This window comes from Charadrius vociferus, unplaced genomic scaffold (genome assembly GCF_000708025.1).
Source record: "Charadrius vociferus isolate BGI_N301 unplaced genomic scaffold, ASM70802v2 scaffold609, whole genome shotgun sequence".
NCBI classification, from domain to species: Eukaryota; Metazoa; Chordata; class Aves; order Charadriiformes; family Charadriidae; genus Charadrius; species Charadrius vociferus.
In genome coordinates, this window is record NW_009649993.1 from 468,399 (window position 1) to 484,951 (window position 16,553).

At 39.4% G+C, this 16,553-nt stretch overlaps 1 protein-coding gene across 1 annotated transcript in view; it reads right to left on the minus strand.

The window, feature by feature from the left end:
• Positions 1-1,031: 1,031 nt before the first annotated feature.
• LOC104292318 overlaps positions 1,032-16,553 on the minus strand; it is a 47,856-nt gene continuing 32,334 nt past the window's right edge. The window contains exons 11-13 of the mRNA XM_009891674.1: positions 7,736-7,889; positions 2,642-2,754; positions 1,032-1,140 (exon numbers count right to left, since the gene is read on the minus strand). Coding sequence (XP_009889976.1) covers positions 1,032-1,140; positions 2,642-2,754; positions 7,736-7,889 — 376 coding nt within the window. The remainder of the gene's footprint in view (positions 1,141-2,641; positions 2,755-7,735; positions 7,890-16,553) is intronic.

Here is a 16,553-nt window from a genome sequence, read left to right on the forward strand (position 1 = left end):
AAAGAGGGTGATCTTTGAAAAGGACATGTAAAACAGGGATAATTTCAGCACACTGTGGAAGAGGTTTATGGCCTTGCATATTTGGTCTGTAATTACAGAGATTTTTTTTCAGTGTTTCCCATCATTCTCTTCTGTGGCTGCCAGAATGGTAAGTGAAATCTGCACTCTAGCTTTCCACTGGTAAGTGTACATGGGCAGCGTAGCCCTGTAGTACAAGGTCACTGCATGGATCATGAAGCTCAAGAAACTTTCAGTCGCTAGGGAACGCTGTCTGCATTTTGAGTTGTACAAGAATGATCAGTGGTTTTGGCCTAGTTTTACTTTCACATTCTCCTGCCTCTGATGTGACCCTTGCAGGACACCATGAAAGTCTCTGTGGTCTGTCATTGGGGATTTTAGTGCTGATTTCTTTTGAAGAAGGTTGACTAAGAAGTGTTCCCTGATGGCAGTCTAGCTTTTCTGGTTACAAGATGGAAAGTGAAATGTTGCCTGTCAGTAGAGCACATACCATGGCTTGCTTTGTTGAATTTCACTAGCTTGGTTTTGGCTCCAAGGTGAAGCTCATATCTACTGTTTTCTGCTGCCTTTAAGAATAGGTATCTGCGTGGGTAGATACCTATACAGGTATATAGGTATGGAATAAGTACAGCAACTGCGTTGGCTTTTTGGTGAAATGCATTTAGTATAAAATTCTACAGGGAGCAAGAGAAGGTTTCTGGTGACATGACAGGTGTAGAAACCCTTTAGCATTTCACAGCCCTTTCCATTTACTTGTTTTAAAGGGATTAATCTTGCGTTGCACCCTCAAGGAGAGAGACACACAACACAAACACACGACACAAACTGTTTGGAGGGAGACCTCAAGGGAATGAGCTAGCTCCAGAGATAATCTGTAGGTCTGAGGCATCACAGTTAAGTAGTTCCTGATAAGCACTACTGTCAATGAAGGCAAACAAAGAGTGTATGCAGACATGATTTAAAGATATGAATGACTGGGAATAATGCTGCTCCCTATAGCAGGTCGTATACTTTTACCAGGCTTGTTGACAATGGCTTGCTGCAACAACCGGTTCATTCTGCAGCACGTAGCCTGCTGTCATCTGCAGGTATCCACACTGACACTCCAAGGTCATCTGGAAGCTGAAATAAGAATGCAAACGTATTCTGTGAGACACTGTTTAAGTGAGCTAACCTATTTAAGTTAATTAGGTTGCAGTTTTAATGGTTATCTTTCCAGGATTGCTGTACAGAGGAAGGTTTGAAGAGACTTTCTAGGTTACCAGTTTCTTCAGGTTTTAGTGGCATCCACAGTTACACAAAGATGACAATGTTTCAGGCAAGGAGAATCCGTCAAAATAGAATGACTGCCTGAATCACTGCCCGAAATATTTAAAAATGTCTTTGCTATGCGTGCAATAGTTATAATATTTTGTATTCTCACTTTGTGTTCTTGTCAGTCTTGCTCCCTCAGTCCACATGAAGCAGCAGCTTTGCTAAAAGACTTATATTCTGCAGCTTGGCCTACCCCACCACATTCTTGGATGTCTTCACTGGTGTACTTCACTTGTACTGTGTTTCCCTGTAGTCCACAAATTCTCCATTTGCTTTTGTTTTGTTTCTCTTGCCTGGTCTGTTTCTGCTCCTGATGCTCCATCCATTTTTCTGCCCATCTTTATCTACCTATAGTCTCTGGCTGGTACTTTCCCTTACAGAGACCCTGTGTCTGCCATGTGTCCTAGTCATCACCGAAACCCTTAAAATTAATTTCCTCTGAGGAGCTGTTCTGGTTTATTTGATTCACCTGTGGTCTTATTTCCTTGGTTTGTTTGGGTGCCTGTCCTCTCCCTTTTCTATTTGACCTTTGTTGTATGCTGTGGCAACATGTGGCGCAGAAAACACATTAATCTGGGTTTGTGTATCGTACACGTTACTGAAGGCAGTGGCATGGTGCCTTTTCTGCCCTTGATCCACCAACAATACAAAGCTATTACAGCTCCAGTCAATATTTCATGCTTTTAATTCTGACATTTCAGTCAGTTGGCCAATGCAGCAGCTGCCACACACATATATTCCTTTCATTGTCACCAGTGGCTGTTTGTTTATAAAGAGGTCAGGGAAGAATGTATTGGTCTAAGCCTGGCTCTAACGAAGATGTTACGTAAAGTTCACTAACAATTGCTTCCTCCTCATATATTCTTCCTTGCTCTTTCAGCACATGGGGCCAGAGCAGTTTGTAGTTCCCACGCTGGGACACCAGGGCGGAGGTGGTGGAGGTGCTGCTGGGGCCAGAAGGCTGAAAACCTGAAGCTGTCTTATTGACAGACTTCCTACTGCATTTGTAAGATCGTTTTGCTTCTTTGCATACCCCTTAGCAAAATCTTTGTACTCTTTGAAGCTGACATACTGTTGTTTGCCTTAATGGTGGTAAAGCCTGCATTTAGATTTCACTCTCAAAGCTATGTGTGAGCTTCAATGTACACAGTATGTGTTCAGACAATACATAATCTCTTGGAGACTGGCACCCTAGAACTGCTCAATTTGTGGAAACCATCATGCTTTTTGTTTTTAGCATGTACCTGAGTTGAGCTGCTTTTGCTGTATGAAGTTATTTGTTCCTGTCCTACAGTCTGAATACATTTACCTTACTAATGCATACGCATTTTCATGAACTTCTTGCTCTCCAGCTTTCTTTGTACGTGTCCCACATTCGACTTGAAAGTTTTTGACCTCTGAGGTGAACCCTTTTGCTGCATGCTTAAGAGAAAAATGTTAAACTGCTGCTGGTTAGAAACTTAGAAAAAACCCCCAAAACTCTGGAGATGCTCATAAGTGCCTTTATTTGTATAAGAATAAATGATTTGAAGTGTGATTGATTTAGTGCTGCATGCTTTCTAATTTTCCTTTGCAGGAGAAAGAGTAATAGGAGGAAAAGTCTTGAGGAGGGGAAAAAACAGCAAAAGTAGTGGGTCTCTTTGCATAGTTAAACAAAAAAAAAAACTATCCCAGATGCTAGTGCAGACAAAAAGTGTGATTTTGGTGAATGTCTTTGGATCAGACACTGTATGACTACTATTGTCAACAGTGACTGTGAGAAATAGACCCCTGGAGGCATGGGCTTTTGGTAAGATTGTTTCACAGCTGGTAAGTAAAATCACACTGTGTTTTCGCAGTCTAAATTTGCTTAGCATGGAAGACTTTTGAAAGTTTTTAAATCCTAAATAAATGCTTAAATAATTATAAATTCAGTTGATCGTGGATAGCAACAACAAATCAGGTTAGAAAAGAAATTACTCCTTCTGTTAGCCTGTATGTGCAGTTTGAAAACCCCTTTAGTGTTTTAGGACACCTTTTATCATTTGGCAAGGTGAGCACTAGCACGTATAAAAAGTTGCGGTATCTCCAGCAAGTCCTTCCTGCAGTGAAATGCTTTAAAATTTCTTTTCCTCTGATCTTCACTAATTGCACTACATGCCTTGTCACTGCTGAATACTCCTTCAGTGACCAACCCCAATACCTTCCTTATTTTGCATTGCAATCTTACCTCCTACAACATGAGAGCTTTATTTTTCATTGCAGTGCTTTTTACAAGATGCTGAGGGTGACCAGCTGCACACTGTTGCTATCTATGTATATTTCTGCTGAGTCTTCGTTCTTCCACCGATACAGCACTTAGACTGAAGCTGCAAAGAGGCAGGAGAAGAAAAACTCTCACTGTGCCATTCCCTCTATCAAGCTGCACATCTCTGAACCAAAATTTCTGGGTTCACTGCTTTTGTAAGAATGCCAGTTTGGCAGTCTGACCAAACAAACAAGCAAATAAGCTGAAAACAAACAAATTCACGCTTTTAATTAGGAGAGGTCTGATGTTCTATTATCATACATTTTTACCCTCTCAGCAGCAAGTATGGAGGTCTTCAAACTGTTCCCTTGGGGGTTTCTTGGTAGAGAGTCTCCATTCTGTTGAAAGGCTCTTTTTGGGCAGCTATCTCTAGAGAAAATCATGTCTGAGCTGCTAGACAGTAAACAACAGCGCAGTCCCACAGGGTCTAGTGTGACCTGAATAAGGTTAAAACTAAAGGTAGTGACAGCAGTACAATCCTTCCAGAGTGTTTGTGCACATGTGCATGTGTAATGTTGAATACGAATATTTTAAATAGCCTTGGTCAAACCTCAAGCAAAACAACTTAAAAGACACTGTGAAATAAAGGATGTTTTTGATAGCAGTTTACCTTTATCTGCACATATAAATGAATTTAGTTACAAATGTGTCAGGGTGTGTCCTTATCAGTCCTTCCAAGATTTTATACCATTTACTCTTTCACCTGTTCTCTCCTTGTATGTAGATGCTGCATAATGTGATGAGATAGCATTATCTGGATGTCAGAATATGTTTTTAAATGTCTTCAAGAGTAAATCTTTCTTATTGTTTCTAGCAACCAATTATCACCTCAGCAAATCAGCACTTGGAGCTTTTCCCATTGATTTTTTTTTTTTTTTTAAAGTGCAAGACATTTAGATTGTCGAATGTGTGAAATCTTTCTTTTTCCCATAATTATCTTCAGGAGCAACTAACATTTACTACTCATCATTTTCCAGGTCATTGGCAACAAGGCCTTTTTGATTCTTGGACAGCACTGATAGGAGGGTATTTTAGTTAACTTGTAGGTTAATTTTAGTTTAATCTTAGAAAAATTTTTGCTAGGCAATGTGAGGAGATATTAACTGTGATATAAACACATACTAATTTTCATTTTCTCTCTTTTTCTTCTTGTTGTCTTATGGTGTTACCATAATACAAATATATCTTTCATACTAGATTCTGTGCGTGTGAATATTAAGTAGATTCTGTGCTCCAAATAACATAAATTATAAATGGCTTAGACAGACAAAAGGCAGTATTATCTCTGCTTGAAAGATGGAAAGGTGAGAACACCTTTACTATTTACCGTCCCTGTGAATTCGGTTTGGATTGAATGAAATGCTCTGTCCTCTGTTATTGCAGGCCTTCTAATACCCATTTCCACACATTCTTTACACTCCACAGAGAAGTACTCTCAGCTGGTCTTTCAGGTTTGGTTAGAAGATATACTCCCTTGCTTTCGAGCAGTATTCACTACCCTGGTGGAGAGCACACACATCTTGAGATGTCTGCTCTTAGTGTTCTGGGAGAATGCCTTATTGCCTTTCACACAAAATATTGCCTTTACTAAAATTTTCATCCTTTGGTACTACGCAATAACTTTTAAGGAATTTTTTTTTTTTTCTCATTGTCGTGTGGCCAACTGTGGACTGTTTACTGCCTTGGCACCCTGGCTTGTTGGGTAGTTTGTTGGCTTGTATAGGAATGGGAAGCTTTTCTGATCTACAGTTGAGACACTCTTAATCTCATTTTGCACAATAGAGAATAAATGAGATTCGTGCACTTGCTGCTGTCAATGAATTTTCTCCCTTGTTCTGTACATGCTGATGCATAATATTCTGTGGCTTTTCCAAGATGCTTTTTAATGGCTACCTGTGCAGTGCTTATCCAAGGATGAGCCAATGATGTTCTTCAGTCCCAAGAACTCACACAATAGCTGCTTAGTGGCCTGAGCCTTTCACTGCCAAAGGTTGTGTGCTGCTGGCCATGTCATGCTTCTGGGATTTACCAGAACTGTGCCTCTAACAGCAGGTCTAACTGCTGTTCAGGTTTGTAAAGACTTCAGGACAGCACCAATTTTATTTTTTCAAGTGCTGCTGAAGCCCTCTCTTTATCTGTGGAAGATGAACTCTGCTAATGTTTTCTGTAGGAATGCACAGAGTCTAGAAAGATACTTGGCTGTCCCTGTAAATTGATGAGCTGCTTTTATTACCTGGGGTTTAAACGTTTGCTTAACAGCTTCTGGGATCTCACTGGGTTCCTGCAGGCACCCATGTGCATTAAATATTAGGAAGTCAGCTCTCCTCAGTTTTGCACAAAGTTTGCTCAGCTGTTGTCAAGGTCTGTTTTTATGGTCTGCTGTTTGTTGCTTGCTACATAGCACTTTTCCCAATGGAGGGGAGGATTGCATCAGAGAGCTGGTGAGGCTCCAGCACCACCTCCAGCCTTGTCAGCACCCGCTTATCTAGCTCGGTAGAACTGAACCTTTCTTGATCACAGAAACAATGAGTCACTTTCCCTCTGATAAAATAGATGTGTATCCCCAGTCATTTGCAGGGGAAAATGGCTCCTCTGCTGCAGGATGCTGGCTCCATGTGCAGCTGTGCTTCACCATGTTCTCACCATGAGCAGGCTGCTCATCCACCCCAACCAGAGTCTGTGATGGCCCTATTCTTGTAAAGCTCTCTGTAAGGGTTCTTCATGCAATGACTCTTCTGGTGCTCCTGAGTATTTGTTTGTGCTTCTGTGAGGAGGAGAGAGGAGCTTCTTGCTGACTCCACTTTGCCTGTTTGGTGAGAATCCTAGATTCAAATCAAGATCCTTGATTTGAATTATTTTTCTGCTTGACAGAGAGAGGTGACTGTTCTCACTCTTCTTTTCACACTGAATGTGCTCTGTGGGATTACCTCGCTTGCACTGCCCTGCTGTGGGTGTGCCTCCTACACATCAGCTCAAAGCCACAGTGTTTCCTTTCACTTTCCTGTCATATTTACAGCCCACATTTCTTCCCACAGACGGCCCCTAGAATGATTTTTAAAAGCATCTGGCCATGTTTCTCCACTCTGTTATTACTACTTATTGATACTGTCGGGATTATGCTGTACTTGGCTTGCAATCCAAATAAAATTGGCAATGACGTAACTGTCTAACAAAGTAACCACAAATAAGCAGCCTTTGCAGCAGTAAATGAACTCTCAATGCATGGGGAAAGAGTGACCATTGCATAAATATGTAAACCTTTGTTTTGATGGCACAGGTATTTACAATCACGAAGGCGCAGCAGTCTGGAATTCAGTTTCACAGGGATTATGGGTATTTCTGCTGATTTCCAGCCTGTGCAGAGGTTTCCTACCCCTGCTATAAACACACTGTGAGAATCCTCCTTTCTCATTGGGTATTTGTGTGCCCACAGTCACTGTGTGTACTGCTGCTCTTTATTTAGTTAGTGGCATCTACCTAATTTAATTTTTTTTTCTTCTAATCTTGCACTGTATTTTTTAGCCAGGATATTTTTTTATTCTAGCTTCTGTGCTGTCTCCTTGACAGTCGATTGTAATGAATGTAGTTTCAGCTGGGGCTGCTTCTTGGGTTCTTGCAGACTGTGCTTGCTGGTTTTTTGGTGGCTGTTAGTGCTTTGATTCTTTCCCTCATCAGATTGCTTTGCTGTTTCCCTAGGGTGAGGTCTGCTTTGTTGGCAAAATCCATGCTGTTTTCCAAACTCATTTGTGAACCACAGTGTGTGGTACCTCTATCCAACACAGAAACACAAAGTACAACCTGGTGTGCCAGCTCTTTCACTTGGTGCTGTACAGAGGTGCACTCGACCTTGCTTCCAGCAGACAAACAGCCTCGCAGCAGCTGCCCTGCTCCCTCCAGCAGTGAGCTGTTACTAGCTCTGACGCCTGCTCCCTTTTGTGCCATAGATAAACGCGCCTAGAGAGATTCCCTTCCAGATCCATGCTTTTCGCTTCATGAACATACTACCTCATCACCAATTAGTAGTTCCGTTTGTCTTTCAAAACCATCTTTGCAGCAGGAGAGGCAATTCCTTATTTGAAGAAGCAATTTCAGGATGTTTACTTAATTAAGGTTTACCTGTTTAATGAGTGTTTTTTCAGTGGCCAGTTCACTGGGCCACCAGCAAGTCGTCTTTTTGCTCTGTGGGGTTTTGACCAACACATACATGACGCCAAATTTCCTTACAGGAAAATCGTTAGTTGTCCTTGCTGATCGCTGGCACATAATAACGCTTTCAACATAAAATGCAGTTGTGTAGAAGCACCAAATAGCTGGCCTCTGGCTTGGTGTGGGTCCTAGAACAAAATGCCCAGAGCCTCAGTGGTTATAATTGGTTCCTACTGAAAAGGATTAATTTGTTTTATGTAAGCGAAGAGTCCAGAACAGGCCAAGCACGCTGTTTTCCCTGTATGGTGTATCGACTGGTCTGGCCTTCTAGTCTGGTGAGGAGTCTGAGGAAGAGGACGCCAGAGCAGTGCATCCACTGGTCTTGCTGCAAAAGAGCTCCAGCTATGCAGAAATGGGAATCACGCTTCACTGATGGGGAGGTGCAACCTTGGCACAGCACTTGCCTGTGGAGTCTCTAATGGCTGCCCTGGGAAATCGTCCTTTCCCCCAGTTGCTAATTTTCTTATTTCTCCCTGTGTGGAGAAAAACATCTTAATTGTAAGAAAGGATCCACAGCAGCTGACAAGTAGTATAATACTTAGCTAATATGGGGCCCAAGTACAATTATCTGTCATCATATTATCTTGGAATACCCATTGCTGTGGCAACTGGAGAGCAGTGAGTAGTTGTTTTGGTCTTGTGTCAGGAAAACTTACTTTTTATTTGTGAAAATTAAGATTGGAGTAGTGAACTGAATTCGTGGAATCTGCATAGTACACCTGCTGAAGTCCCAGGGGCAGCTACAAGTTCAGCAGCTATTCTGTACCTGTGGACCTATAGCAGTTTGTCAGGTTTTGCATTTTATTATTTGAAGTTAGCTTGTAAAGGAAGAACGTTTATCTAAAGACTTCATAGCGTTGCTAAAAAAGTTGTGTGTATTCCTATTTCAGAATTTGGAAGAATGACGCTATTTAGAGAAAAATCCCAGCCTAAACCCAACAGAAGATTGAAAAAAAAAGCAGTAACTGAGTGTACATTCCTTAGCATTTACTCAAAATTCATCAATTTACTTGTTAGTAATCACACTTCAAATTTTGTTTTTCATTCCTCAATGGGACAAGGGCAAATATTCTCAAAATTTCTCACCGAGTATCCTTCGAAATGTTTGTTTCAGATTATTTTCATTTAGAAATGTAGAAATCAATTTATACTTGAAATATTTTATTATTTTTCAGGTGTAAAAAGGCTTTCCATTTATATTTATTGAAATATATCTTCTTCTAAATCAGATTTTCAAACATTTTGTTCTAAATCACAATGGCTGCAGTTTCTTGTAATGAACACAAGACATTTCACTGGGTGCTAGATAATGGCTGTTCTCGGCAATGTAAAATTAAGGAAATACTAAGTTATAAATTACAAAAATAGGTATGATACACATTGCTACGACATGACATGATATGATATGATATGATATGATATGATATGATATGATATGATATGACATGGCATGACATGACATGACATAATATAATATAATATACAACAGAAAAAGCCACCAAATAATTTTCAAAATCTCTAACTGTCCTAGGGTATTAAGAAATCACTTTGGGTCTTCCTTCTTGTGTATTTTCATTAATAGAAGACCTTCTCCTAAATGATGAACGCTTTAGGTAAAAGCAACATTCTTTTCCCAGAAAAATGAAAGTATTTCCTGGCTCTGTCACCATGAGATTTTTTTTGTTACAAAGGGTCTGTCTTGGCTGGCATAAATTGCCCTTGAGAAGCTCATCTTGAATAAGATATGTCAAATTCTGCGTACTGCTGGAATCCTTCCCCTCAACTCAGATAAAATTAGCATGTCATCTTGTGAATGGGCATGATGCCAACAGAAGGAATCAGCATAAGTGTTCGTGTGTCAGCAAAGTCGAGGTATTAGGCAGTCAGATTTCTGTCCTAGAGTGCTGCGATGTTTCAGCTTTGACTAATGTGTATCTCATCATTGCTGTATTTGAAAGGTGGATTGAGTCTGGAAAATTCAAAAACATTTTCCACTAAAATGACTTTCACCTTCTGGTAAATAAGACTCCAGGGCCTGGGAAAAGAAGGTGAAAAACTAACCCCAACACTTTTATCCTTCAGAAACATGCTACAAAAGGGAGCTAAGCACTTTGCAAAAATGTTTTTGTGGCCTCAGAGTGTTTCCTGCTAAAAAGCTCAGTCCTTTGTGGAAACTGCCTTGGTGACCTTCTGTGGCTTTCCCTCTGCAGAACGTTGTACATATTTTCTGCTGAACAGGGCAGAAAATGAGCTCCATTTGGAGTGCAGCAAACCATCTGAATAAATCATGCTTCAAGTACATGACCCAATTTCTTCTCAGTGGAGTATCATACTCTGCTAATGGAAATGTTCTGGTTTCAATACAGTTATCTTCTTCCTGGCAGTGAAAGGAAAACCTTGAATGAGGGTGTATCTAGCAATAAATAAAAAGCCTTCGATGCAAACAAATGAGCCGTGATGAGATACTGGCGATACAGTGATTGCACATCTGGCTGATCTCTTGCTGACATGAGACAGCAATGAAGTGGCTTTCCCCAGTTCACCTCCCATGTTTTCTTTCGAAGGAATTGAAACAAAAGCTGAAATAGGACTAAACTTAGATTCCAAAGGGGAACTTTAAAAAAAGCAACTTTAAGTCTAAACTCCCTCAGCCTTTGGAGAAATCTGGATTTGGAGATGTCATGACTGACTACTATTTCTTTGGTGGCTAACTCAAAATTCTGTTCTGTCTCATAGTAAAATAGGTACCTCTGTTTTGTTGTGTGGGGGTTTTGTTTGTTTGTTTGTGTTTTGTTTTGGGGTTTTTTTTGTTTCTTTTTTTTTTTTTAAATTCTATTATCTAAAATGTGTTTAATTTCTGGGGGCTTTCTTTTCATGATTCTTCAGAAATATTTCCAACCTACTTTCTTGAGTTCCCATTGGAAGTGTTGTAAGTATAAAGTCAATAGCATTCTGTTAACATTGCTGAAATAACTTGAAGATTGGAAAAAGTAGTATTCTTCGTGTTCTTTCAAGCAAAGAGTGCATTTCTTTATTAGTCCCATTGGAAGGCCAAGAAAGATTTCCATTTCTTGGGATGGAGGTAGTGGTTTCCTTGTGATCATATTTTGCTGACTGTTCTCCCAACATTTTTTCATGTGAAAATAAAGATAAAGCTGTCAGCGGTCATTTAAATTATGCCAACTGATTTTGCATGAGAGAAAATGAGGAATTATCGCACAGTTCTGGCTCATAAAATGTGGCATTTTAACTTGTATCTGTTCCTCAAGTAAGGATGGCAACAGCCACCTGGGGATAAAAACAGCTAAGCTGCCACCGTTTTTGCAGTTTATTGCTGCAACTAGAGACAGGATACATCAACAACAAATTGCAACATTGCGATGCAAGACTGGTGTGTCCTTGGACATTTTTGTTTAACAAACTCAGCATTGATGCTCTTTAAGTCCACAAGTTCATGGGTTTTCTGTTGATGCTCTGAGTATCACCAAAAGTGTTTTGGTTAATTGTTAATTAATTTATTTTTTTTAAACAGGCACTTCTGTTTATGTTTTTAGTGTTATAGAGATGATTTATAAGATATGTTAGATTAATTAACCAATGGTATCCTGGGCTGAATAGGGAAGAGTGTGACCAGTAGGTCGAGGGAGGTCATTCTCGCCCTCTGCTCGGCACTGGTGAGGCCACAACTGGAATACTGTGTCCAGTTTTGGGCTCCCCAGTTCAAGAGGGACAGGGAACTGCTGGAGAGAGTCCAGCGAAGGGCAACCAAGATGATTGAGGGATTGGAGCATCTCCCTTATGAAGAAAGGCTGAGAGAGCTGGGACTCTTTAGCCCGGAGAAGAGAAGGCTGAGGGGAGACCTTATTACTACTTACAAATATCTAAAGGGTGGGTTGAAGGAGGATGGAGCCAGACTCTTTTCAGTGGATCCCAGTGACAGGACGAGGGGCAATGGGCACAAGTTGGAACATAGGAAGTTCTGTTCCAACACATGGAAAAACTTCTTTACAGTTAGGGTGACAGAGCACTGGCACAGGCTGCCCAGGGAGGTTGTGGAGTCCCCTTCTCTGGAGATTTTCAAAACCCGCCTGGATGCAGTCCTGAGTAATGTGCTGTAGGCAATCCTGCTTTAGCAGGGGAGTTGGACTAGATGATCTCTAGAGGTCCCTTCCAACTCTGAAATTCTGTGAGCTGTCAGATGTCTCAGAAATCTGAGAACTCTCATACTGAAAAATTACTGAATTTCTTAAAATATCTTTTATAAACTACAGATGAAATGATATTGAGAAAGCTGTTTCATTAGTTTGCATCCAGACTCAATTCTAACCCATTTTAAACCAACGACTTTTTACTTTTTGTTTATGCCCCTAATTAAGTGGGCTGTAGTCTAGCTTGAAGGGCATGCATGCTCTTGCTTTATGTCTCAAAGTCACAAATGTAATCGACAGGATGCAAACTGCTGTTGCAGATACGATTCTGTAAATTACTGAGCTCCATAGACATGTTCCTGACTTCTAATCATACATTTAACTTTAAACAGAGAGAAGAATGAGAACATCTATTTGACTAGTGGGGTTAGATTTGGAATATTCTGCAGACTTCACCTCTCCGCCCTCAGACTGCATGCATTATGTTAAGAAAAATGGAGGAAAAGTAGTTTTTCAGTAAGATGCTGACATGCCAGTGCGCTTTTTGCTGTTGTGCACTGTTACCCAGGAAGAGCACGGATGCAGTAATTCTGCTTGTGGCTTTATGCTACTGTGTCAAGAAAAGCATTTTGTGTATGTATTTGGCCTTAAAACATTCCTGTTTAAAGATCACAAATAAGTAAACATAAACTGCATGGTACTGAAATAGTGCATGTTGTAAGGTTACTCGTCTAATAGAGCTCCTGCCTGTTAAAAGAATTAGAAATGACTTTCATATTTAACCACACCTGCTGTCTAGTAACTTTAGCACATGTAGGTGCTAAAGGTGGATAAGTGAAAAAGGTTTTTATTATTTTTGCTATTGAACAATCACAATTTCTCCATCCAATCACCTTATCCAGTGCCTTACTGTTTCCCTGCCCAAGAGATCCAGGTTTTTATACTTTCTTCCACAAAAGCCTTACCCAAAACATCTTCATTATTTCTCTCTGCATTTGGTGCATGGTAATAACATTTCCTCCAGTATAAAAGGTATTTGGATTAGCTGTGCAGGATAGTGAAGGGTAACGTGAGCAATCTGGGTATCTTTTTGTTTTTCTCCCTAGTATCTTCAGGAGACATTATTGCATGACTAAAGAAAAGGCCATTCACTGGAGACAAGAGATGCATAAGTGTTTCATTATAACAAACACCATCAGGCTGTATTATGGAAAGGATGTAAAGTTAACAATCCCACTTCAATTTTTTTTTTTTTTCTAAAGCCATGGCTGATTTTATGACCATGACTAACATTTGTCCTGTAGTCATATGTATGCCAAGCTGAGTGAACTATATCTCAAACTAGAAGTATTGTCCAAGAAGTGGTGTGAATACCTATTGCGCATAACAGTAAAATCGCCTATCGTAACTAGGATTGAGATCTTGCTAATTCCTCTGCTGACAATTTTCATGCAATTGATACACACAGAGGAAAAACTTTAGTATATTTTTCAAAGTTACAAAAATGAAATGACTGGATGGTAGCCTACCTCCTTGGGGACCATAGTTACTTCACAGGAAAATAAGAACAGCCCATGGGCTACTCTGACCTCTTCTCAGATGTACGGAAAAGAACCAGCCTTGGCTCAGAGAAAGGTGGCAAGCTTGCCTTTGGCTCCTTCTCAGTTTTCCTGGGTAAAAAACTAGATAATTCCAAAGCCTGATAGTTTGGGTTTTTTTATAATTTACATTTTTCTTAATTTTTCAGTTTATAGTAGTTTAAGAAATGGTAAGTTTACTACAGCTTAGTATTTTATTTGATTCTGGAAGTATAAAATCAGAGAAGAGAAAGACAAATTATCAAGTCCATCAGAAAGATTTCAATAAACTCTACTGACTTAAGCAAAAGCCCCAAGAAATCTGCTGTGAAAATGCACAGTTTTACAGCAGAAATAAGATGTGATTCTATTTTGTACAGGTGTACACCTGTGGCATTTCCGATACATTTTTGATTTGCATCAAATGGGAGGAAGCACCTACATTTTCTAGTTTTCATATTTGTTCGCATACAACACTGAACAAAGCACAAATTGCTACTGCAACTCTAGTATACTTTGGAAATTATTTCAATTGGGGGAGAAAATCCCTCTAATTTATAAAATACTTTATAATGATGAAAATATAGTGATACAATAAGAGAAAAGACCCTGTCTTGTAATCTTTACTCACATTGAACCGCTTATTTCTTTTTTGCACCTTGCTATTGAGCTTACTGTTTTTTTCATTGCTGTCAGTTCTTTGTGCCACATATATTATCATATGTGTCTTCAAAGGTTTATAAAAACGAGATATTTGCTGGTCACATGATTCTGTCTGAGGATGGCTGTACATGGCGCCTGTTAAAGGGAGAAACATACTAAGTACGCTAGCAGCAAATGAAGGAACAGCTGGGTCCCATAGGGTGACCAATCCTCTCACAGCCTCCAGTCTGCTCATTTAAATAGGGTGGGGTTTTTTGGTGGTTTTTTTTTTTGTTTTGTTTTTTTAAAGGAAGTGCATTTTTTGTGGTTCATTTCATTCATTTTGTTTTCATTTATTTTACCTATTATTTGTTTTTCTGCCTCCTAGGTCTGAGCTGTCACTCTGCATTGGAGTACTTTAGCAAATGTTATTAGTCTCAATTCAACAGCATTGGTACTTGACCCATATATATTATTTTCTCCAATGTGGAAAAGAGTGAGAAAAAGAAGTAATTTATACCTGCTTCACTACTTGTTCTCAGAGTTGTGAATTTCATTTCTGAACACCAAAATTTTAAAATATTAGCAGCAGATGTAGAAAATGACTGTGGTGACTGCTTGTTTTTAAATATGGTTATACATTTTACCTCAGAGCACATATTTATACAAAGCAAGCTTGTTAACATATTTGGGCTCGTACGCCTGCTTTCAGAAAATTGCTTACACTGTTTAACTAACCATTCTTATTTTTTAATTAAATCACTCAAATCACTGCAGTGAAACATTTGAAATGTTTAACAACTTTCTTTGAAATACTATTGCTTCGAGTATCTAAAGCTAATGAATCAGTCTCCTATAAGAATACGTTTGTGGTGGTTGGGGGGGTGCCACGTGTTTTTTAGATTTTTAGGCACTTTCCAGGCTAATAAAAAGACCAAGCTGAAGTTCTGGTGTGTTTAAATTATCTGAAGGTCTAAGGACCATGACAAGAATACCAAGTACCACAGGATTTGTAATAAAATGTAACAAACTGGAAATTTTTTTGTCTGTATTGGGTGTGTATGCTTTTCCTTTCTGTACTTCCTGTGGCATTAAATTGTAAATTTCTTAGGATGAGATATTTAGTTAGCATGTGGCTTCAATTAAATAAATGGAACTAACCTTTGTTATTTTACTTTAATAAGTATTTTCAGAAGCTTGAAAACTGAATACCCAGATATGTTCATGGGAAGAATTGTTTTAATGTTAGAGAATGTCAAACACTATGTGTATCATGGACTGTAATAACAACAGATGTCTAACCCTGATATCCCTGAAGAAGATTTATGGTGCTGTCTCTTACCGCTAACTGCTGTGATGGCAAATGGCCAAATCAAAACCACTGTAAAATTAAAATTTGTGTTAAGATAGAATACACAAGAACAAAAATATTCATCCACATCAGACAAATTTATCCCATTCTCCCAGGCATGCTGTAATATAGTGCATAGCTGCTAGCCTTTCTGTCAGCCCAGCCTGTCCCAACCTTAAGCCCGCCCCATCTAGAAATTTAAAGGCAAAACCACGTATGAAAATTTTGGATGGAAAAGCATAAATCTTTGCAAAGGGTGCATTTGCAATAAAGAGGATGCAGATACAAAACATCAGGGAGTACAAAACATATGTTGAAATACAGTGCTTTCTCTTTTGTCTGCATCAGATACATGTTGATGTCACCCTTGCAAAGCAGACTTCATGCATGGTCTGAATTGAAGTAGAAACACAAAACAAAGACAGCCACAAAGAAGGCAACATTGCTTTACGTTTATTTACTAATGCTTACAAAAGTTGTGAATGTATAGCAATACTAAAGATTAGCTGCTGCTAGAGCATCTTTTAAGATGAATCGTAACACATAGCATGGAATTTTTAATGGAAAACAGAAATTGAGCAAAACAGATGAGGTTTCTTCTCACATCCTTGTCTCCTCCAGTGGTCTGTTCATGAAATCTTGGATTGCCTGGTGTAGGGGTAACCATTTATTAATTGAAGCTTTCAAAGCTGTAATCCACCTAGAAGAAATGAAAGACGAACAGCTGTCCCTGATCAAGTGTTACGCATGTGTTTTTACATTCTTTGAAACACACCTTTTATAAATGGTATTTGTACAGCTGTGTTACTATGTATGCTGATGGACTGGAGAGAGGCAGGAGATGGAGGAGTTGACTATAACAACAACATATCTTAACACCCCTTTCCAACATAGTGAAAAGCTTTGTCCTTTGTTCACTGAATTAAAACCCAAATTATGTAAACAGTACACTTTAGACAAGAAGAACTCACACTGACAGCCATGGAATTTGGCTGGTTATGAAGAAAGAA